Genomic DNA, 25,282 nt, shown 5'->3' on the forward strand with positions numbered 1-25,282 from the left:
TGTGATGCTAGATAACTGGTTAAAGCTACCATTCAATAATTTATACAGCATGCCCACTTGAACAGCATAATTATCATAGTCTGCATTCCTACCCTCCTGCCCGTTTCCTCCCAGATAACACTTATAGAGTAAAGCTGATCATTTCTACGCCCAACGGTTAACAAACAATACTGAGATCCTAAGCCCAAACTACGGCCAGTGGTGAAAAGTAACTTTTTTTAATTTTGATTTTAATTTTGCTTTTTATTGGCAGCCATAGTGCAAACAGACAGTTACACCTATACTTTTATGCCTGTTTCTTGTGTCTGAATGGAGAAGCGTGTACATAATAACCTAAAAGACCAATGAGATCAAGTGAAATTCCATAGGTTAATCTTCAACATATACATTAGTGACAATCAAACTCAGTTGCACTCTGACCCATTGAGTCATTAACAAACATATTCCACCATTACAAAAGTAAAATAGTTACAATCCTTCCACATAGGTCACAATTCACAGGCATTATTACTGGTACCAAACTATGGACACTGAAATAAAAATATGAAATAAAATGAAATAGAATATAGATTAAAGCTGCAAGCAGCGATGAACGGGCCCTCGCAGTCCGCGCGCGTCGGGGCATGCTGCCGTTGATGCATGCTGCCGCCGGGCTTGTCAACGCAACACCTTCCGTTGAGGACGTTTTTCCTGTGATTTGGTGGGCTGCTCCTCCTGCCAGTATTAAACAATGTATGCTGAAATCAGAAAAACTCCCTGCAATCTACATAAAGAACAAATAATGAGAGGAGTACAGTGTTCGACCCTATAGACGGCTAAACAGCATGATAGCTTTATATACTGACTGTTAACCACAGTACATATTTCGACCTTTAAACTGTAATGAGCATGGTCACAATCCCAACAAACAGACTGAGTTGAAAAATCGGCATTACAAACGAAATATTCATCATTAAGTCCTCACAATCCAAATGTAGCTGCAGTGCAAGCAAAGTGCAGCTAACTACTACTGAGACACAGGCTATGTGTAAACTGCAATAGTGATCAAATTATCCATAACTACAAGCAGAAACCACTTACATTTCCTCAAGAATGCACACATCATTAGGGAAACACACAGAAAGTCCATGCAGCTCCACACGGTCTGCTCACTGACTGGTCTGCTGCATTTTAGTGTGACTGAGCATGTCCTGACTCTTTGCACCAGTAGAGGGTGCTGTTGGACCTTTACCTGTAGAGCTTTCTTACAGTTTCTGTGGCTGCACATATGCTGGAGCAGTAGCAGAGGCAAAGTAGGAAATGTCCACACAAGAACGAATGGGAAAACACCTCCCAAACTCCTGCCATTTTTGGGAAAAAATGTTGCGGTTACCGCCAAAATATTTTATTCGAGCTGCTCGCCACTCTAGCATTGGCACTGGCATCACCCTTACAATATTTTCCTCTCTTGCTGTGCCTCCTTTGTCGTGGGAGGATTCTTCCGGTTTAGTAGTGTTAACTGTGTAAATCTTTATATATAGGGCCTTTGATCAGCTATGATACATTGTTAGGTCTGGGTAGTGTGTGTGGCACCTAGGTTGGCACATAAGTTCAAGAAAGAGACAGGTTAACCCCACCCCACCACAGGATAACCCCACCCCCCCACACACAAAAAATATGTATATATTACTATAAAGATATGTATTATGATTATATCTATATATCACATAAAATGTCAAAACAAATCTCCAAACATTTATCATTAGTAATATTATCTTTTTAACACTTACAGATCAAGTAAAATGAATACTGTTACAAACATTGTATTGACATGTAGTGGTCAGATGAAAACAACAGCACTGCAAATTAAACTTCCAGTGTTATATGGTTCTTAAGGTTTCATGAAACTGAAAAGAATACAGGAGAAAAGGTGGGTTGTTTTGCTCCGCTGCCTTATAAGCAGAACAATGTTGACAATTAGTAGTAACATATTAAACCTGTGAAGAAACTGTTCAGGTGTTTTCAGTTGTACTTTTTATACATACATTTAGCACTTTTCTTCTTGAAAGATGCAAATTTCTCAGTGACTTTGTGGTTTAAGTTGTGGATGTCTTTGATAAGTTTCTTCTCCATACAGAGCATGGCAACTGCATTAAGAAGATATTATCTTCCTGAGGAAGGTCTTGATTCTCTTCAGTGTTGAGAAGCACCACTCAGATTCAGCTGTAGTCATAGAAGTTGTGATGAGGATGTTTAGCAGAGCCACAGTCTCTGAAAAGGTTTCCTGACGATTGCACTCTGTGACCAGCTGGTACAGAGCCACAGCTCCACTACGGTTTTTGAACTCATCATTGCTGTAGATGTGAGACAGTTCAGTTTTCAGCTTGTTCTTGTTAAGCAGTGGGTAAGCCTCCATGGTGGTGTTCAGTACTGTTTCAGGGAACTGACTTTTGTACTGTTTGAATTTGTCTCCCTGCAGCAGTGTCACAAACCACAAACAGTCAAAAGTGTAAGTCCTACATCTGAAATAAGAGCATCAGCTGAAAGCAAACAAGATTTCCTACATTTCCCTGTATATATTGTCTATGTGAAGTAAAAGACGTGGGATCCAAATCAAGCTGAAGAGAACTTTTTCTCCAGTGCTTCCATCTGCTCTCCACTGTAGCTATGATGTCACGCACTCTAGCTCACCCAATACACACCCATTATAAAATCAGAAGACGGCCTAAAAATCCGCCATCTATTGGCCGATTTGCACCAAATTTTACACAAAGCCTCATCATGCCATACCACACAATGAAGAGTATTTATGTGATAATCAGACAGTATTTTGTAAAGATATGCAAGATTGTCTGTTTTCAACACAATATGCAGGAATTTGTCATTTTATATTTCGGGCAGTTTATGGACTATCAAAATTCTTTTGATAACTTTTTGTCAGGAGGGTCTACAGATGCTACATGCAAAGTTTGGTGCAAATTGGTCAAATTCTCTAGGAGGAGTTCGAAAAAGTACGTTTTTCATTTGTCGCGATTTTGCGAACGGAAAGTTACTGCAAAATGGGCGTGGCCTACACCAAACAATTCAGCTAAATTCAGGGAATACATAAATATGAGGATTAATAATGTGCAACATATTAAGTGGGAGTTATGAGTGAAAAAGGCTTTTGCGTTGAAAATAGCGCCACCTGCTGGTCATTTTTGGTGTGTGAGTCACAGGGGCCATTCTATAGCACCTCTATGAATTTCATTTCCATAAGTGTTATGGTGTGGGCACAGGGCCAAATATACAATTAAACTGACACCAGAGCGCCACCTAGTGGCGGATCGGTAAACCCTTCGTCAGATGTCCTCAGGAGGGCACTGACAATAAATGTACCAAGTTTAGTCTTATTCCGATGAACCGTTGTGGAGATATAAAATACATCAATTTAAAGAGCGCCACCTTGTGGTCATCGCCTAAAATTTTGCACAGGGCCTCAGGGGCTCATGGGGAAGTAGTATCCTGAGTTTCATGTCATTAGACCACACCAATGTGGAGATATGCAACACTTCCTGTTTGTAACCAAATCTGCAGGAAGTTGTTCTTTAATAACTTGACTATTGTGTGGCCTATCAAAATTCTTTTAATAACTTTTTGCCAGGAGCGTCCACAGAAGCTATATGCCAAGTTTCGTGCAAATCGGTGAAATTCCCTGGGAGGAGTTCGAAAAAGTAGGTTTTCGACATTTTGCGACATAGCGAAAAAAAACGGTAGGCGGAAATGGGCGTGGCCTATACCACGAGATTCAGCACAATCCACTGAACGCGTCGATGTAAGGTTTTTGAATGTGCGACAAAGTATATGGGAGTTATTAGCCAAAACGCGCTTCCCTTAATAACAGCGCCACCTAGTGGTGGAAATTCAGGACAATAATAGATTATAAAATTTTTCGCCAGGTGTGACTTATATTCCAAGTTTGGTGAGTTTTGGGGTATGTTCACGCAGTGAAAAATGCGATCATTTTGGACAAAGGAAAAAAAAAAGAAGAAGAAGAAGAAGAAGAATCATTACGATTACAATAGGGACCTCGCAGGTTCCCTGCTCGGGCCCTAAATATAGAATATATGATTGTGATTTGCGTTGTTGGCCTGACATTGCCTCCAGCAACCTGAATTAGAGGTTCTATGTTGTTCCTGCCACGGAGTGGCAAAGAATCAGACCAGACTCTTCCAACAGAATTCCCTCCACTGTATCTGACAGATCCCACGCCACTCCTCCCCAGAGAGAACCCTATTGATCCCCCGGTCCCATTCTCTTTAATATATAGAGCCCCTTCTGACCCTCTATTTGAGAAACAGTTGTATATCCTAGAAATGATATTAGTATTGCAGTCAGTGTCATCCTCCAAGTTTACCAAATTCACATCTCACATGATTGTTCCTAAATAGTGTTGGGTTTGGAAGAATCTGTAAAAATCTTGTTGGTCCAAATTATACTCTTCCCTCAAGGTCTGAAAGCTCTTTAATGCCCCCTTTTGCTTCAGAGTGCAGTAAGTTGTGATACCTTTCTTAGCCCAGACACTGAATCATCTATCCCCCACATTTGGAGGAAAGTCACTATCAAAGGCACACCATCTTAACAGTTTTGATATTCTCTGTATATTACACAGCTTTTGAGTTACCTTCCAAATTTTCAGGGACAAAATGATGAATGGGTTCTCTCTGTCCAAAAGGTATTTGACTAATGTTCCATCAGAAATAATAGCTTGGAGTGGGATCTTATCAGCCATTGCCAGCTCCAGTTCCTTCCATCTAGCAGTGTAGCTAGGGTCACACCAGCATACGAGCAGCCTCAGCTGTGCTGCATACTAATACTCCAACAAGCATGGGAGCCCCATACCTCTGTATTCTTTCTTGAGTTGTAGAGTTTTATATTTAATTCTTGGCTTCTTGCCATTCCATATATATCTGGATATGAGTCTGTCCCCCTCCACAAACTGTTGGGTTGTCACTTCCACGGGTAAAGTTTGGAAAACCTATAGCAATCACGGCAGAATATTCATTTTGACTGATTCTACTCTTGAGCCTAAAGTTAGAAATGGAACAAGATTCCATCTTCTTATAGATGCCTTTACTTTGGAATTTAGAGGGCCAAAAATGACGGTGGATAGATTTGCCAAGTTTTTTGGTAGATATACACTCAAATATTTCTCGAGTCAGTGTTCCATTTCAGCTGGTATTTTTCAATAATATCCCTAGTAGGTTCATAATTAAAGCAAGGACTTGTGTCTTTGATGCAATAGGTTTATATCCAGACATTGAACTATTTTCAATGAGACAAGACATCAATTTGGGCAGAGATTGAGCAGGTTGTTCCAAATATATCAAAATGTCATCTGCAAACAATGCCAATTTTTGTTCCCCTCTGACAGTTGAAATCCCCTTTATGTTCTGATTCTGCTGAATCCATTGACTTAGTGGCTCAATAAATATGGCAAATAAAAGAGGGGAGATGGCACATCCTTGACTGCACCCTTGCAATAGATTAAGAGGGGCTGTAAGGTCCCCATTCACTTTAATTCTGGCTGTTGGTTTGTCATACAATGTTTGAATATTTTCTATTAAATCTTCATGGAATCCAAATTTACCCTAAAACTTTGTATACAAATTTTCATCTAACTGCATCAAATGTTTTTTAAGCATCCAGACTAATCAGTGCTGATTCCATCTTATTCTCTGTGACCTGTCAGATTATATGTAATATTCTCTTAATATTATCATGCGTCTGTCTCTGCTTAATAAAACCAGTCTGGTTGAGGTGGATAAGATCTGGTAGGCATCTTTAATGTCTCCTTGCAATAATGGATGTAAACACTCTATAGTCCACCTTCAGAACACTTATGGGTCTCAAATTATCACATTCTTGTCTGTCCTTGCCTTCTTTAGGGATAAGGGAAATAATTGCCTTTCTCCATGAGAGGGGCATTTCTCGTTTCTTAAGTACCCAATTGTAAACCCTTGCTAATATACACTATATTGCCAATCGTATTCACCCACCCACACAAATAATTGAAATCAGGTGTTCCAATCAATTAAATAGCCACAGATGTATAAAAGCAAGCACCTAGGCATGCAGACTGTTTCTACAAACATTTGTGATAGAATGGGTCGCTCTCAGGGGCTCAGGGAATCTCAATGAATTCCAGCGTGGTACTGTGATAGGATGCCACCTGCGCAACAAGTCCAGTCGTGAAATTTCCTTGCTCCTAGATATTCCACAGTCAGCTGTCAATTGTATTATAACAAAGTGGAAGCGATTGGAACAACAGCCACTCAGCCACAAAGTGGTAGGCCACGTTAAATGATGGAGCATGGTCAGCAGATGCTGAGACGCATAGTGCTCAGAGGTAGCCAACTTTCTGTGAGTCAATCACTACAGACCTCCAAACTTCATGTGGCCTTCAGATTGACTCAAGAACAGTGCGTAGAGAGCTTCATGGAATGGGTTGGATGCAGCTGCATCCAAGCCATACATCAGCAAGTACAATGCAAAGCATCGGATGCAGTGCTGTAAAGCACGCTGCCACTGTTCTGAGGGAAAACCTTTTACTGAAAGCAAAGGGCCCTCGCCAATGTTGGTGACACACAATGCTGTGCACGTTTCCCCCTTCACTCCAATCCCACCCCTCTGCAACTCCTCTGTCAAATATGAAATGGTAATAATTAATAATATTTGACTGAGCACAGCTCCCAGGCCCCTCCTTCCTCCTTTCTGCTGCGCTGCACCCCTGCCTTTAAAGCTCATCCCCACAGAGGAGCATGCTGTGCACGAGCAGGCTTGTAACCACGGTAACAGAGGACGCCAGATGACCAAGATGTCACATTGAAAGTAACAACAGCAACATAAGTTACAATTAATTACAATGACGAGTGCCTAATGCAGATCACTGTAATTATCCCGACTAACAAACTATATTCCCCACATCGCTGTAGACGGAGTTACCAGCTAATCATTTAGGTAATCATCATCACCATGCTGCCTTTCTGAAACATGAGTAATATTATTTCTCTAAATGTATTCAACCACTTGAGAGCGTCCTGAACACAAACTAACATTATAACTGCCTGGTCACTTGAAAGAGACTTTTGCTAACCGGTAGCCACAAAGACAAAGCTAAACACCAGAGTTAGCATACAAGCTAGATTTAGCAACAAGCTACGTGGCTGGACTGCAACATCGTAAGGTCAGCAGGGGTCCTTACTTGTCCAGCAGAAAAGCACTCTTGAGTCCTTCCGAATCCTGCAGCTTCCTCCACATCTGAAATGACACTCCGATATTTAGGGCCCGAGCAGGTAACGACCTGCAAGGTCCCTATTGTTTTTCAAATGATTATTTGTTATTCTTTTTTTTTCTTTGTCCCAAATGATAGCATTTTTCACTGCCTGAACATACCCCAAAACTTACCAAACTGGAATGGAAGTCACACCTGGCGAAAAATTTTATAATCTATTGTCATCCTGAATTTCCACTGCTAGGTGGTGCTATAATAAAGGAAAGTGCGTTTTGGCTAATATCTCCCTTATACTCTGTCGCACATTTAAAAACCTTATATCCACGCGTTCAGTGAGTTCTGATGAATCTAGGCCACACCCATTTCCGTAGACCGTTTTTTTTTTTCCGCTAATTCGTGAAATGTGGCAAACCTACTTTTCCGAACTCCTCCCAGGCAATTTCACCGATTGGCACCAAACATTGCACACAGCATCTGTGGAACCTCCTGACAAAAACTTATTAAAAGAATTTTGATAGGCCAACAATACTCAAGTTATTAAATAACAACTTTCTGCAGATTTGGTTCAAAACAGGAAGTGTTGCAAATCTCCACATTGGTGTGGTCGAATGACATGAAACTGAAGTTACCACTTCCCCAAGAGCCCCTGAGGCTTTGTGCAAAATTTTAGGCGATGACCACAAGGTTGCGCTCTTTAAATTGAAGTAATTTATATCTCCACATTGGTACATCGGATTAACATGAAACTTGGTACAATTGTTGCCAATGCCCTCCTTAGGATATCTGATGATGGTGTTACCGATCTGTAACTACGTGGCGCTCTGTTGGCAGTCTAATTTAATATTTGGCACTGTGTCCATACCATAACACTTACGGAAATTAAATTGATAGGGATGGTATAGATTGGCCCCTGTAACTCACACACCAAAAATGACCAGCAGGTGACACTATTTGCAATGCAAAAGCGTTTTTGGCACATAACTCCCACATAATATGTCGCACATTCTTAAACCTTATATCTACGTGTTCGCTGAATTCAGCTGAATTGAGTGGTGTAGGCCACACCTACTCTTGCAGTAACTTTCCATTCGCAAAATTGTGACAAATGAAACACCTAGTTTTTCGACTCCTCCTAGGTGATTTGCACCAAACTTTGCATGTAACATGACAAAAAGTTATCAAAATAATTTTGATAGTCCATAAAACTGACGAAATATGAAACAACAATTTCCTGCACATTGCGGTCAAAACAGACAGTCTTGCATATCCTTATGAAAAACTGCCCGATTATCACAAAAATGTACATGATTGTGTTCCATTGCCCGATGAGGGTTTGTGTAAAATTTGGTGCAAAATGGCCAATAGGTGCTGCTCTGGTCGCAGTCTAATTAGTGTGAATGGAAAGTAAATGGGAAAATCTTCAAATCCTCTTCAAAACTCATCGACTTTCAACCTCTTCTTGTACCTTATAGTTTGAGCTACAGACACCATTCCACCTTTCAAAAAGTCAGAAGACCTTGAACTATTGGACATGTATTCAGCTTTTGAAAATCTGGAATATTGAATATTTGAAACCATCACAGTTTTAATTTTAAGGATTTCCAGCTTGTCTTCTGATTTTATAATGGGTGCGTATTGCGTGAGCTAGAGTCCGTGACATCATCGCTAGAGTGGAGAGCAGCTGAAAAAACTGGAGAAAAATTCTCTTCAGCTTGATTTGGATACCACATCTTTTACTTCACATAGACAGTATATACAGTGCCTTGCAAAAGTATTCACCCCCCTTGAACTTTTCCACATTTTGTCACGTTTTAACCACAAATGTTAATGTATTTTATTAGGATTTTATGTGATAGACCAGCGCTAAGTGGTGCATAATTGTGAAGTGGAAGGAAAATTATACATGGTTTCAATTTTTTTTTTTACAAATAAAAAACAGAAAAGTGTGGTGTACAAAAGTATTCATCCCCCTTTACTCTGATACCCTTAAATAAAATCCAGTGCATCCAGTTGCCTTCAGAAGTCACCTAATTAGTAAATGGAGTCCACCTGTGTGTAAACTTATCTCAGTATAAATTCAGCGGTTCTGTGAAAGCCCCAAAAGATTTGCTAGAGAACATTAGTGAACAAACAGCATCATGAGGCCCAAGGAACACACCAGACAGGTCAGGCATAAAGTTGTGGAGAAGTTTAAAGCATGATTAGGATATGAAAAAATATCCCAAGCTTTGAACATCTCACAGAGCACTGTTCAATCCATCACCTGAAAATGGAAAGAGTATGGCACAACTGCAAACCTACCAAGACATGGCCGTCACCTAAACTGATAGGCCGGGCAAGGAGAGCATGGATCAGAGAAGCAGCCAAGAGGCCCATGATAACTCTGGAGGAGCTGCAGAGATCCACAGCTCAGGTGGGAGAATCTAACTATTAGCCATGCACTCCACAAATCGAGCCTTTATGGAGTGGCAAGAAGAGAGCCATTGTTGAAACAAAGCCATGCAGTTTGCCACAAGCCATTTTGGGGCACAACAAACATGTGGAGGAAGGTGCTCTGGTCAGATGAGACCAAAATGACATTTTTGGCCTAAATGCAAAATGCTATGTGTGGCAGAAAATTAACACTGCACATCACCCTGAACACACCATCCCCACTGTGAAACATGGTGGTGGTAGCATCATGCTTGGCAGGACAGGGAACCTGTTAGAGTCTGCAAAAGACTTGAGACTTGGGCCAAGGGCGTAACATCGGTTTGAAAAGTGGCGGGGACACAAAAAAGTGGGGGTCTGATTTGAATACCATTTTATACATTTCTACATGCTCTTAATCATATTCCCAGCTACTTAAAAGCAACACATTATGATGAACATGGCTATCATTCTTAGTCATAGGTAGGGGTGCACCGATCCGATATTAAGATCGGATATCGGCCCCGATTTTTTTTTTCTCTGTCACAGCACATCCTACGTCATTCGTCAGCGTTAGTGTGTCGCATGCTGGAAGAGCACAAGTTGTTGTTTGACCAACTCTTTATTAGTTTATTCTCAGGTTCAGCTGCTATGTTTTTTTTTGTATTCCTGTTTGCAGGACGTTACACTTACTCACGTCACATTTCTCCGCTGATTAGCTAGTAGCCCCGCCATCAGTTGTTAGCCTCACCGATCAGCTGTTAGCCTAGCAACGCTAACTTTCAAACCAACGTACTCAATACTATGTGGGCTGTCCATCGTTGCTCCGTTGGTCTTCCCTCCACCACAACCTCGGGGTTATTCACCGCCGGGCTGCTTTGTCTCCTCCTCTGCTGCTGCGGTCTCCCCGGCTCGCAGCGATGCTGGATGGTCGCTACTTCGCCGTTGCTGGCGGGGTCTTCAGGTGATCAGCACAGGAGCACCTGGACCTCTGCTGTCACTTCACCCTAGGCTTCTTCGCTGGGATTGGATCTCTTGGTCTCCTGTGTCGCCCCCCACTGTGTGCACGGAGCCTCTAGACGCTAGTTTGTACACGGACGGTGCTACTGACTTCGGTGCCAATGTTCCCTCCATGCTGACTGACAGGCGCTCCATTTATTCTTTGTTTTGTTTGTTCCACTTTGTTATGTGTGTCCTTGGGTACCCTGACAGGCACTATATAAATTAAATGTATTATTATTATTATAATTATTATTATTATTATTATTATTATTATTATTAATGTTACACATATTTACAATGTTCGGTAACTGTTTGATTATTTTGTCTTAGTTAGGAAAGTCTGGTGCCTTTAGTCCCTTTCACATGGTGGAAGGTATACAGTTTATTATTAATTCAACAACGGTATCGGATCGGTATCGGATCGGTATCGGGTATCGGCCGATACGCTCAGCCCAGGTATCGGTATCGGGATTGGATCGGAAAAAACTGGATCAGTGCATCTCTAGTCATAGGTGTGATTGGCAAAGGACAAAAAAGCTGGAAAATATACGGTCCACTATGTTTCTCTTTACATTTATTTTGTTCTGTTGTTGTTGCCCCCCTGGAAGAAATTTTTAAAGATAACCCTTGAAATGGTGACTACTGGTGAGATAAAAAAAAAAAAAAGAAGAACATTTTCAGAATCAGAATCTAAGACATGAGACAAAATAGTGTAGAAGTTGACATTGCTGCTTGACAAAATGTTAATCTTTTGAGCATTAGAGAACTGTTTTTACCATTATTTTCTTTATTATTTTTCATTACACGACTCTTCTTAATGCAGTAGAATGCTCCATTCCATTTTTTTTAAATGTGGGCTGTTATAACTAACATTCTCTCGAGTTGTTTGAACTACAGAAATCTTAATGAATAATGCAACAAGTACTGCACTCATGTTTTATGTCTTGTGTTTTGTTTAAAATGGTTTCATACCTCTGACTTTCCTCCAAACTTGCTCAAAGTTGATTCTCCTGTTTTTCTTTTTTTCTTTACATCTTTAAGCTCCATGTTGCACTTAAGCTACACAATCAGTGATGCCGGTAACGCGTTACTCTAATCTGACCACTTTTTTCAGTAACGTTTCCAAACCAGCAATCAGATTAAAGTTACTTATTTAAGTCACTGTGCATTACTATTATTTTTGTCATTTTCTTTAGTAAGAATATATATTATACAAGTCATGTTTTTCAGCATGAGGACATCTCACGTGTAAGACCACGCAGTGACACCAACGCAAACAATGGAGGGAGGAGAGAGATGTGCGTTTTCTAGCTGGAAATACAGTCATTATTTTGAGTTATTTACAAAAAAACACACACACAAATGCTTGACCCGGCTCGAGGATAGTGGCAGGAAATATCGAGGGTCGGGTCCTGGTCGGGTCGAGGCTCGGGAAGAGAATCTAAACTCTGGACCTGAGTGAATATCCGCTGAATATCCAACCTGAAACTAACTTCACCCTGGTTCGATGAGTCGCCTGTTGCAGCCTTTGAATAGGATGCCGAGGATTTCAATCACTTATTTTAAACGGCGACTTGTAGAAATCGATTTCCAGATAACTTAAGGTGTAGCGCTTTCACTGTGTGCAACTTAAACTCGCCATTCTCCCATGATATTAAACCTACAAAAATCATGTCTTTTTTTTTGGCGGTGGCGCTGAAAATCCAGCAGCAGACTGCATATTGGGGACCTCCAAGCGTTCCAGGTGCACAGCATTGACTATAGTTGCGTGATGTCAGACATCTGATTCTCAGTAAAGTCGGCATAGATGGATTTGGCCCGAGTTTACAAGTAGGAACTCCGACTTTGACTAGCGTTCCAGTGAACTTTTTGTACTTTGTCTGGAACACAGCATCATTACACAGACTGTCCGTGACACACAGCGAGAGTGGGTCCACTTGATTACTAACCTGGCATACGCTGGTGTTGCATCAGCTGGGCGGAGTTTGCCATCAAATTAATGTAAAATAAGCACATCGGTATACGCCAGGATAGATTCATCAAATGGACCTGATGTTTGAGTATGGGACACTTAAGAGCTACTGCCTTCCGCTGGATTAAATAAAAGTGGGGGGGGGGACAAAAACGGGATTTCGGAAAGTAGGGGGGACATGTTCAAGGGGGATGAATACTTTTGCAAGGCACTGTACATACAAATGTAGGAAATCTTGTTGGCTTTCAGCAGATGGTCTTAGTTCAGATGTAGGATGTATACTTTTGCCTGTAGAACCCCAAGAGCGACAAGCACTCCAGCAACTCCCCCATAAGCCGCAATGTTAATTTTGAGCCTAAATTTCTGGAGGAGAGCAGACAGTACCTGTTTTGTCTCTCGCTCTGGTGCCTGTGGAGTGATAAAACAGACATCACAGAGTTCAGCAATGTCTCTTGTGACTGTAACAATCACATTTTTTTCAAAAATTGCCGGAGTTTGGGAGGTGTTTTCCCATTCATTTTTATGGGGACATCTTTAACTTTGTCTCTTTTATTGCTCCAACATGTATGCAGCCAGAGTAACTGTTCACCATTTTAAGCTCTTTCAGCCCTCCTACTTTTCAGCTTCTCTACCTTTTCAGCTTTTTAAAATATTAATCTTTCTGCCTTTTCAGCTTCTTCATACATTCAGCTGGAGAAACTGTTCAGCTTTCAAACTGTTCACCTTTTTAAGCTGTTTCAGCCCTCTTACTTTTCAGCTTCACTGCCTGAACATGCATACATTATTTCATCCCAGCGGGGGCAAGCCAACAAATTTTAAATGGAGTGACTTCCTCAACGGAAGGTCTTGCATAAACAAACCCTGACGTCAGCATGCCACAGCAACAGCATACCCCGACACGCGTGGACTGCGAGGGCCCTTTCATCGTTGCTTGCACTTTTAATTATCCTTGTTTTCTTTCAAGCTCCGTCCAATTCTTTGTTTTTACACTGCTTTTCTTCGTCAGTCTTCTTATTTCTTCTCTTGTGGACGTGGGCAATGGTGGGGCATTTTTCCGGCTCTGTTGTTGTTTTCTGTTCTCCGCCATTGTTTACAGTTTAAGCTTGAATTTATCTGACCAGGTAAGAGCAGGCACTGCGTGGGGGAGGGGCACTGCCGAGTACATGCTGCGGGAAAAAGGGGGGCTGCCAGCAGCGTATGCAGAAGAATGAATGACACTTCTCAGACACTCCCCTTGGCTCCGATTGGTTGTGTTGATCCCAGAGCAGTGGATTCTTGCAAATCAAACTGGGCCTCTTGGTGGAGCCACGGACAATGGATTTTTACACAGCTGACCTGTATCTTATTCTACTTTCGGATCATAATGACAATTTTAGCTAAATTAAAAAAAAATAGTTACAGACTACAGCTTTAAGTGTGTACTGAAATAAACAATAATTAGGATCTTATCTCTAGATCTGCAAGAAATTCATCAAGTTTTTACAAGAATTGGGAGGTAAGCCCCAGGAGGTCTGTAGTTTACCACCAGGTGAAAGCCAGTTTCCTGGACAAGGCCATTACTACTTGATGAAGATGGTTTTAACCCTCTGGGGTCTGGGGTATAAATGGCTTTTTTTTTTTTTTTTTACTATTTTTGATTTTACCATTATATTTCACCTTACAATCTATTTACCTTGCCTTGTTTAGTGTCATTATTTTCAGCACAACCTCACATGTGTGACTGTACAGTTATTTTTTTATTTTGACATACTGTATTAACACAATGGAAAGACATAAAATCCGAGTAGTAAAAAAAGTTTGGTTTTTTTACTGTGAAAACCACAAGTTTGTTTAACAAACCTTTTTTATTACTTATAATGTAAATATAAATTTATGTGTGCTAAATTTGCGCATAAGTTTTTTAAATTTACAAAGTTATATGTAACTGTTTACATTTAAATGCAGGCAATGCCTCAGGCTCAGGACTCCCTCAGCTCCTTCCTGACTGCTCCACATTCAGTAGTCCCCTCATTGTTTTGACTCATTAAACAAAAAAAACAACTCCACTACACAATAAACACACTACACCAAACACAATATAACACACTAACTATACACTCCAAACAGGCTTAATGTCACACATCTCTCAACTCTCAAAATTCGCTATCTCTGTCGCTGTCTCTATTACCGTCACTGTCGCTGTCATTCTTCGCCGCCATCCCTCCCACAACTTCCCCCTGTTCCCCAGCAACCAAATCACGTGGTTTGCCATCTAATTTTGTGATTGGCTGGTGGGGTGCCTTTTTCCATCAATATGAACATGTTTTTTCGCTTGCAAACACTTCCTGCTTGCAGACACTTTTGTGAGAATAGCCCGTTTTTACTGTTTCTTCCTGCACCAAATGCGCAGCAAACGTAACGGCAACGTTAGCCAAAAAGCATGCCGTACATTATTTATCATAAGTCCAGTTTTACTTGGCCTATCAACACAATTCTAAAACTGGTATATAGTTTGAAGGCTGCTCCAACACATAAGTCGGAGCCGAGACTCACTGAGGCTCCGTCTCGCTGCTACATCATTTTAAATTGGTCACGTGATTTTGACGCGCCAGCGTGTCAATCGACCTCTGAGGGTTGAAACCAGAGCCTCATATGAAGTAAATGTATCCCTTGCCTTTTTTTTCTAAATGGACAATCAGCTCTTTTTAGCTCTTGAAATACAAGGAATTATAGGGCCCTGAACAGGAACCATACGAGGACCCTATTGAAACTGAAGGAGTGATATATAACATGTATGACATGGTTAAAAAATTGGATTTGGTCTTTGGTGCAGTATGTTTAATTTAAAAAGCGAATATTCCTTTAATTATTCCCAACTTTGTATTACTTTTTTAATCAATGATGTTCAAAATCTTCACTTTTTACAGTGGTTAACATAAAAAAAGATATAGATCAACAGCTGAGGTCTCTTTGAATTCACATCACTGGTGACTGTCTCCTGATTTCACTCTGAAGAAGTGTAACTAAGTAATGATGAATCTTATATAAGTGATTCATTTCAGACCTTCAGTGGCTCTCCGAAGCGAACCATCCTCCTGGATGACATTGAGGACATAGAGGATGAGGAGGACCTGCAGGATCACTTGGAGATCCATTTCCAGAAGCCAAGCAACTATGGTGGTGAGATAGAGTGCATCAAGTACATCCCCAAGGGGGAGATGCAGGCCTTTTTTTCTCTGTGAGGATGCCATAGAGATGGAAGACTTATTTTTACCAGCAGGAGCCAAACCTCCTATGGCTACAACATTAAAGAAAAGTAAAAAGAGTTAGTAGCCTAACTGTTGGAAGTAGAAAATAGTGTTTGAAATGTGTTTTTATATGTGTCAAGGAATCATGCAATTTCATGTTCAAATAAGAAAAATGCATTTTGAAAAATGTACCTACTTGCTGTCCTGCCGAGATTCAGGTGAGATGACACTCATCTCTGAGAATTCAGTAGAAGGTTTTAATTTGATTATGTTTTTCACATCATAAAGTGAGGGTGTTTTGATAGTGTTAGGTGACATACAAAGGCCATTGCCATGTAACTTAAAAATGACTTGTAGCCAGTGTCCTTTCACATATATGTAAAAAAAAAACTGTATGCATGTGTATCTCAATGTACATCTTGATTAAATGTAGACGCCTTGTTCTATGTTAAAGCAGGATTTGACACCCTCAGTCACATCTGAAATCACATATATCAAACGTGTTTTTGGTTTCTTAATGATACACAATTACCTGGAAATCCAGTCTCAGTTGTGGAAAGTTCTCACTAAATAATGTTATAATCATTATATAGAGGAGACGCTCAGTTGAAAGAATTAAAAATTTGTCAGACGACGGTACTGAGTATTTATTCTCATTTGTTTGATGATTTGAAATAGTTGCCTGGGTGAAAACTCTTTAGAAATGTAGAATCCTGTCTAAGCATTATAAATGGCTGTGCTGTGTTTAGATGTCTAAGCAGCCTTGAAATGTAAAAGTCTATCACTGATACTAGACTACCTGTATTCCTTAATGTCTCCCCTGTGCCTTTAACAGAATGCACCCAGTATTACTTCCCCCTGCTGTGTTTCATCGTAGGGCTGTTTTTTAGTTAATTGGGATAACTAGGACAATAATCTACAGATATTAAATTTGTGCATGAAGTATTCATCTTTAATCAAGATTCAGAATCCTGTATTTGAGTGATAATTTGCATTTATTTGTGTAGAGGGAACTGTGTTCTTTGATCATATAAACACATGAAGAAGTTACTTAGCCATCATTAAAGCTGCTGTAAGCATTGCTGTCAGGGGCTAACAAAACACTATAACAGTCATTACTGTTTGAATATGTGTCGCTCATTTTAAAAAGAAAATAACATTACCACAACTTTAATAATCATTCTTTCTCTTGTGTTTCATATATTTCATGCCAGAAATGGGGAAACATATATGAAATGTTATAAATAAAAAAAAAATCAGATAAATAGTCATAAACCCACTTATGCTTTGCAGGCGGGTAGGGCTGGAGACAATATCAGCCGTTATTGGGCAAGCAGTGGGGGACCCCCTGGACAAGTTAACAGTTCATAACAGGGTTGACATATAGGGAAAAGCAACCATTCATACTCACATTCACACCTGTAAGCATCTTTGAGGATCCGATTAACCTCACGCAACCCTGAGTACTGGGAGAGGACCCACACAAGCAAATATTGACCTAAATTTATTACATTAGAAGAGTTAAACTGGGCCGGACAATTACGTGCAGCTTTCAAAGCAAACATATTATTGCAAGGCCTTTCCATACACATTTGCTAGCTGGCTTGACTCATTTAACTGAGCACAACAGGGATTTGCATTTCCATTTCAACAGGAGTAGCTGCTTGAAGGTGTGTCTTTAACCAATGATGCTCCTAGAGGAGTGGCTGTTCATCCCTCTCACAATTTTATAGTATATAAGAATAACAGAGCTTTGTTTTTGGCCATTTAGTAGTAAGTCACAATAATAGTTTACCATTATAAAATAGCAATAATAATAAAATAGCAATATATGGAGGTTAAAAGATGCAAGACTATAAAAAAAGTCACAGCATATATATATATATATATATATATATATATATATATATAGGTAGTTACAGACAATGGATGGATGTTCCGAAACTTATGTATGTATATATATATGTATATATATATATATGTATATGAACTTTGGGTCATGACCGAAAGAATAAGATCCCGGATACAAGCGGCCGAAATGAGTTTCCTCCGCAGGGTGGCAGGGCGCTCCCTTAGAGATAGGGTGAAGAGCTCTGTCACCCGGGAGGAGCTCAGAGTAGAGCCGCTGCTCCTCCACATCGAGAGGAGCCAGCTGAGGTGGCTCGGGCATCTGTTTCGGATGCCCCCGGGACGCCTCCCTCGGGAGGTGTTCCTGGCATGTCCCTCCGGGAGGAGACCCCGAGGAAGACCCAGGACACGCTGGTGTGACTATGTCGCCCAGCTGGCCTGGGAACGCCTTGGGGTCCTCCCGGAAGAGCTGGAGGCGGTATCCGGGGAGAGGGAGGTCTGGGTGTCCCTGCTCAGGCAGCTGCCCCCGCGACCCGGCACCGGATAAGCGGATGAAAATGGATGGATGGATGGATGGATATATATATATATATATATATATATATATATATATATATATATATATATATACATATACATATATATATATATATATATATATATATATATATATACATACATACATACATACATACATACATACATACATACATATATACACATACATATATAAGTTTCAGAACAGCCATACATACATCCATTGTCTGTAACTCCCTTTTATGGGGTCACAGGGGTTTTTGCTGGAGCCAATCCCAGCTGTCTCTGGGCGAAGGCTTGTCCCTGGACAAGTCACCAGCTCATCGCAGGGCCCTCACTGATGGCAGAGGCCACAATTTGGGGTTCAGTATCTTGTTCAAGGACACTTTGACATGCAGCTCAGCTCAGCTGAGCCCCGAGCTGGGATTTGAACCATCGACCTTCCAATCACTAGTCGACCTGCCCTACACGCTGAGCGGCAACCGGCCCCTTCAGAACACCCAATTTTTACAGTTTTTTATTGAATAGCTTGAAATGGTACAAAGGTAAGTGCTGAGGCTAAAAAGAAACGTAAGGTTACCCGAAACTGAAAAATAATGTACATTTCAGAATTATACGAAAAGGCCTTTTTCAGGGAACAAGAATTAGGTTAACAACTTAAGGCTGTTCTGCAGCAATGAAGGTTGAGCAAGCCTTGGAAGTTGGTGCTACCAATTTCTACAGGTGTCCCAACTTGTCTTGATTATTTACGCCCCCTCTGTCTGCATAAAAAGTAATACATTATTAGAAATAATAAAAGTTATGTTTGAACACATTTTGGTACCACACCCTCGTGATTATCATTTGAACAGTGTTGTACTGCAGAAAGTATTGTATTGCTATAAAAATGGTGAGAAAAAGCAATTAACAATGGAAGAGAGACAGACCATCGTAACACTTAAAAATGTAGGTCTTTCCTACAGAGAAATCGCAAAGAAGTCAAGATGTCAGTGAATACAGTTTCCTTCACCATGAACAGGGACTCAGAAACTGCGGGAAACTCAAAACCACAACAGAATCAGAAGACAAGTTTCTGAGAGTCAGCAGCTTGCGTGATAGGAGGCTCACAGGACAACAGCTTCAAGCACAGCTTAATAGTGGTCGTAGTAAGAAAGTCTCAGTTTCAACTGCGAAGAGAAGACTTCGAGTTGCAGGTTTGACAGGTTGTGTTGCAGCAAGAAAGCTATTGCTTAGACGTCAGCATAAGAAAAAGAGGCTTGCCTGGGCCATGAAACACCACCAGTGGACTACTGAAGACTGGAAGTAGGTGTTATGGACTGATGAATTGAAATTTGAGATCTTCGGTTCATCACAGAGGATTTTTGTATGCTGTAGAGTAGGCGTAAGGATGTTTCCTCAGTGTGTGACATCAACAGTCAAACATGGAGGAGGAAGCGTGATGGTCTGGGGCTTTTTTTCTTGGATCCAGGGTTGGTTACTTGTGTGAGTGTGAGGCACTCTGAACCACAACAGCTACCACAGCATTCTGTAATGCCATGCAGTACCCTATGGTATGTGCCTAGTAGGTCATGGGTTCATCCTACAGCAAGATAATGACCCAAAGCACAAGTTCAAGCAACGCCAGAACTACCTTAGGAAAAAAGAACAAGATGTGCTTGTGTGTGTATATATATATATATATATATATATATATATATATATATATATATATATATATATATATATGTACATATCAGTGGCGGCTGGTGACTGAAAAAATTGGGGAGGACAGGAGGAAAACCAGTCCACTGTTATTTTATACAAGTCAACTACTTATCACTACTTTCTATATTCAATGAAAATTAAGCAATAAAATAATGACTTACAAGACTTCTTTAAAAAACATTTTATTAAATGGCCAATGTACAAGACAAAAACAATACCAATGTGTACCCCTTCCGGGACTCAATCCCCAGTCACCTGTGTGGCAGGCAACTGCTCTACCCACTGTGCTACTACAGCAGTCAATGTACATACATACACGACAGCACAGGACATCACACTCATCACTCATCACAATCGCCCAAAACAACTGTGTTGTGTGTCCCGGTCGTGCCACTAACGTTATGTCCTCCAGCAGGATGAACAAAACGAAAACTATGAATTATCTTTCTGACTGCTTCTCTCTGATTTCTCTGAACATTTTTTTTTCTTTCAGAAATTTGCTTATATTTCCTTTGAAACCGATTCCAATATCGCTGAAAACTCCATATTTCTTGTCAGAGCATGGCTGGCAGTGAAAGCTGTAAAATACATAGAAGTATTTTTTGTTTACTGTTGTATAAATGTGAGAATGAAATTTGGGAACTGTTATTGGACCAACCTGCTGTCAATCTTGTATTCTGGTTGCTGATTGGTAAGGGAGGATTCTCCCTTAGCGCGTCATTTTACGTGTCTTAGCCAATCATAGATCAGCATGAAAAAATCCTAAATGCATTGAGTGAATGGAAGGAGATCCCTCCCATGGAGGACAGAAGCCCTCCGTCCTCCTCTAGCCCCCACCTTCCTGCTCCCTGCTCCTCTCACAGACTGCTCTGTCTCCTCCGTCTGCAGCTGTCGCTGTTGAACCGTTTTAAGTGGATTTTCTTCCAAAGAAGAAACTTTTTTTTAATAATATAATATATATAATATTTTATAAATGATACTGAGATTTAGTAATGATTTATTTCAACCAGTTACTCTTTCTTAAAAAAAATTGATCTTCCTCTTGCCTCTCAAAAATAGAGGAGGACCAACCTCCTCTGTCTCTATGGACGAGCCTCCTCTGATATATATATATATATATATATATATAAATCCTATATGTGTGTGTGTGTTTATATGTTTATATACATGTATATATGTATATGTATGGTACATTGCCCGTAGGGAGTATGTATTCCTATAGAAAAGTGGGAGGTTAATTAGCGTTTTCATGGATAGCTAAACAAGGCTGTGTTTGAAGGGGGGACCTCAGGGACATTTAGGTTTGTTGTGAAATGTGTGGATTGATTGATAACTATTGTGTTTTCATATATTTTGGCTTTTATCAAGTACACTGTAGGGAGTTGAACCCCATTCCACAAATGTGAAAGTACCACTACCGGTGCCTTTTGCTTTTTTAGCCATTGGTAAAAAGCAAAAACATTAATGCAACAGCATGATGTTTGAAAGTGTTTTGAAGGCAAAATCTGGTTAGATTTCTGTTTTTAGGTAAAGTTAAGGGTATGTATGGTGGAATATTGTATGAAGTATGAATTTGTTATCCATCATGGTTATGATGTTGCATTGGTGTTAAACACCAACCCTTAGTATGTTTAAAAAAACTTATGTTTTGAATAATTTTTTGTAAGACAAAAATTGGGAAGGTAGATAGTGAAGGATGGCTGTTGTAGCAAAGTGATTATTTTATTAGAAAGAGAAATTGTCTGTTTAGTCATGGTGAGGGTTAGTGTTAGTGAGGGTCATGCAGTGAGTTAAATCATGAATGGTAATTGATTAAATATATGGAATATTCAACTATGTAACAAAATGGTGTAATTCAATCATCATGCATGTCACATCATGCAAGAACACACAAGTTGGCGAACGTGCACATACTCACCCACCCGCATAGACACACACACACATATACAGACACATACACACACAGCTTTACGTTGAGTATTACCTAATTCAGAATCATTTGGCTCAAATTGGAGCAATGACAGTATTACAGTTTTTCTCAATTGGTAAAACACAATTTCTGAAACCTTGCTGAAATGAAAACATTAAACACAAAACCTCCGCCTCAAGCACTATTTAGAAAACCTCTTTCTCCTCGTGCAAAATGAAACTTTCGCCTCAAAACAGATTTACCTGTGCTCTAAACCAAACATTGCTCTCAAATCATAAACAAAGTGATCAAAATGATATACATTATCGAGCAGTCAGTAAACAATACACCAAAAAATAGTAAACACGTTGTTTAAAACATATAGTTCTCAGGGAGAAGTACATTTCTAATCTCAAAACAAATTTCATATTTTTCCGTCATTGTCTTTTGATGAATGAAAACATGTTCTATCATAGTAGCTCAAAAATGATCAGAAATTATACTCTGCTCTGATATACTGTATGTAGAATTTTGTAAGTCATACAGAGACAGTGCTATACTGTAGAGTACAATTAGGCCTACTCTATGCAGTTCTGATTCACATACATTGTATGTACTGAAGAGTAATGTCATTTACATAGTATGTGGCAGTACTGTAGACTATCTGGAATACAGTAAATGTGTCTGAATATACACTTACTTGCACATATTCTACAAAAAGTAGATGTGCAGCTACAAAAAACATTCATGCAGTACAATACATACAGTGATGAACTTTACAAATGTCTATTAAAACAGCTGCATATAGTGTAGTACAGTAAATTTGCAATTACAAAAATGCAGTAGTATACTGTACCTGTTCTCTTCTCTGAATGTCCTTACTATGGTGGACACAGAAAATTGGCTTAAATTGGGTTGGACTCTAAGTCCTGCTTCTCTCATTGTCAGTCCATGGACAAGAACATGGTCAATGACTGTTGCTCAAATTTCATTAGATATTTCCACTCTTTGTCTTCATCTTCCTCTTTCTTGCCCTCCTCCTCGTCGCCCACCTCGCATACACACTCATCCTCGTCCTATCACATTGTTTCTTCCATCCATTCTTAGACTTTCCCCGTCCCACCTTCAACAACCTGTTTGCTCTCTGAACTGGCTTATATTGGTTGTGTCACATGATTTGAAACAAGTGAAATCAATTTTGAGTGGTTGTGTTTAATCAATGACGTGTTCTCTTTTTGTATTTGATTGTTGCCACTTGGTTTTACCAGTATGGATGACATGTGCATTAGAGTGCAGAATGTGTTTTGAGAATGAGAATGTGTTTAGAATTCTGCTGAAAAGTCTAATTGAGATCTGCAAATTGTGTTTACCATGTGAAATGGTTTAACCCTGTAAGACCCAAATATAGAAAAACCTAAAACACATTTTTTTTTGACCCTTCAGATGTTGTTGTAGGAGGCCTCTGATGCAGAAATGAAAGAGTTTTTAAAAAAAAAAAAATGTTTATGTACGTTTTTAAAGAAATGTTTTAATATTGCAATGTTGGGAGCAGAATTTCTGTATGTGTTCTCATGTTCTCTGAACAACAACTCAGAACAACTAAGGGTTCATTTGCAGGGTTCATTGCTTACTTAGCCCCATAAAGGTATATAACATTAATTACTGCATGAAAAGTGGGATTTTCGTCAGTATGCGGCACTGTAGATTGACGTGGAATTTCAGGTTTGCGACTGCACGCGACAATTTGCAGGCAACACTGAAAACTGCCGTGACTTGTCGGAAATTGACGTGGGCCTTGCTTGGCAGTTGTCCCCCCATGACCCCCCTCCCCCTGATTCAAGGGGCGGCTTTAACATGTAAATGAAAATGCTGTGAGCTATACAAATGCAAATCAGGTTAGCAGGGGGAGTTTTACCCCAGGTGACCTTTTTCTAAAAGGTGTTAACTTAATTACTGTGTATGTCATTAGCAATGGCCAATGTTATGTGAAAAAGATTATTTATTCTTTTTTCTTTCTCTCTCTCCTTGGAACAAGTTAAAGATAAAACACCAGTTGTTAAGAAGTTAAAATTTGCATGAAATATTTTGAGATAACCAAGATATTAAAATGTAAAAAATAAAAGAAAAAAAAGTATTTCTATAATTGCATGGGTTCTGAATGTTTTAAAACCAGTTGAAAAGTAATTCTTATTGCGTGTGGGGGTTCATGACCTGTAAGAGTTTTTACACTTCTGGGTAGACCGGAGCTGAGTGACGAGGAAGAAGGAGCGGAGAGTTAATGGCATTGAGCAGCTAACAGTGGACTGTGTGTGTCATCACGTCAGTGTTGTGTTTTATCACTAACAGACTGTGAACTGTTGTCGGATGACGTGCTGTGAGTGTGAGAGTTGGAGTGTGTTTGTGTTTTAATGGACACGAAGCAAGTTCAGCTAAGCTAGCTAGCAGGAGCTAAGCTAGCTAGCAGTGCTAGGCTAGCGGCCCAGCCATTGTCGAGAGGAGGCCTGCGCGGACGGGAGGAGCTTTGTCGGGTTGCCACGAAGAATGTTGCCGACGGACGGAGCTTCGCTGCCGCAGAGGGACACGGAGGTTTATCGCTGTGAGCATTTTGTTTTCACAGACTAACCTCGCTTGGAGCTACGTCTGCAAGTCCAGATTTACACGATGCCGATAATGACGCCATTGTGTGTAAGTAACTGTTACTGTTTTCTCCCTCGTTTAATGTGGCTTACGTTTCTTTATTCATACCACTCTTTTTAATTGTTTTCCAGCTGCCTGTAAGACATTACGAGACAGTACGCAGGACAACAAACAAGCAGATCTTGGCAGATCTGGCAAATCGAAGACAAAGAGGGTAAGATTTATTAGATGAGATCCGTTTTTGTCAATGTGACTATTATTCTATTAAATAATAGATGTGTTGTATCCATACGCAGTACATCACGCAGTACTGATTGTCTTTATTGATTGTTTTTACAGCTAGAAGCGAGACAGAGTGCTAGCTGAGGATGAGGTGGACTTTTCGTAGTGCGCCACCATGGACCTGATATCTGAGGAGGAAGACGGCACAAGATGGCGGGGTGTCTGGATGAATTGTGCAACCTCCGTCCTTTCGCAGCCGGGAGCTCACCGAGCTCTGCGCCACACTGCTGTCACATGAGAGGCGATTCTGAAGTACAAGGCAGCGCACCACAGACGTCTGCAGAAACAGACACTTCGCGGTGCTGTAGGATTTTGGGCCTCTTGTGAGCTTCCCGTTTGTTGTGTGGGCAGATTATGCTTTGTACATGTTGTGTGTTTGTGTTTGTGCTAATAAAACTCTTTCTTTGAATAAAAAACACCTTCCTGGCAAATGTTCCTTTCCTCAGTAAATTCATTCATGTCCTTGATGATATCATAAATATAAATGAATGAATAATTAATGT

General features: G+C 40.2%; 1 protein-coding gene across 2 annotated transcripts in view; it reads left to right on the forward strand.

Annotated features, from left to right (window-relative positions):
- The window catches only part of nmi (N-myc (and STAT) interactor), a 103,709-nt gene extending 87,208 nt beyond the window's left edge, over positions 1-16,501 (forward strand). The window contains exon 9 of one of the 2 annotated variants that reach the window (XM_030428526.1): positions 15,677-16,501. In XM_030428526.1, the coding sequence (XP_030284386.1) occupies positions 15,677-15,856 (180 nt within the window). In that variant the 3' untranslated portion in view covers positions 15,857-16,501. The remainder of the gene's footprint in view (positions 1-15,676) is intronic. The other variant, XM_030428527.1, reaches the window with a different exon arrangement.
- The last annotated feature ends 8,781 nt before the right edge of the window (positions 16,502-25,282 follow it).

Source organism: Sparus aurata, chromosome 9, assembly GCF_900880675.1.
Source record: "Sparus aurata chromosome 9, fSpaAur1.1, whole genome shotgun sequence".
NCBI lineage: Eukaryota > Metazoa > Chordata > Actinopteri > Spariformes > Sparidae > Sparus > Sparus aurata.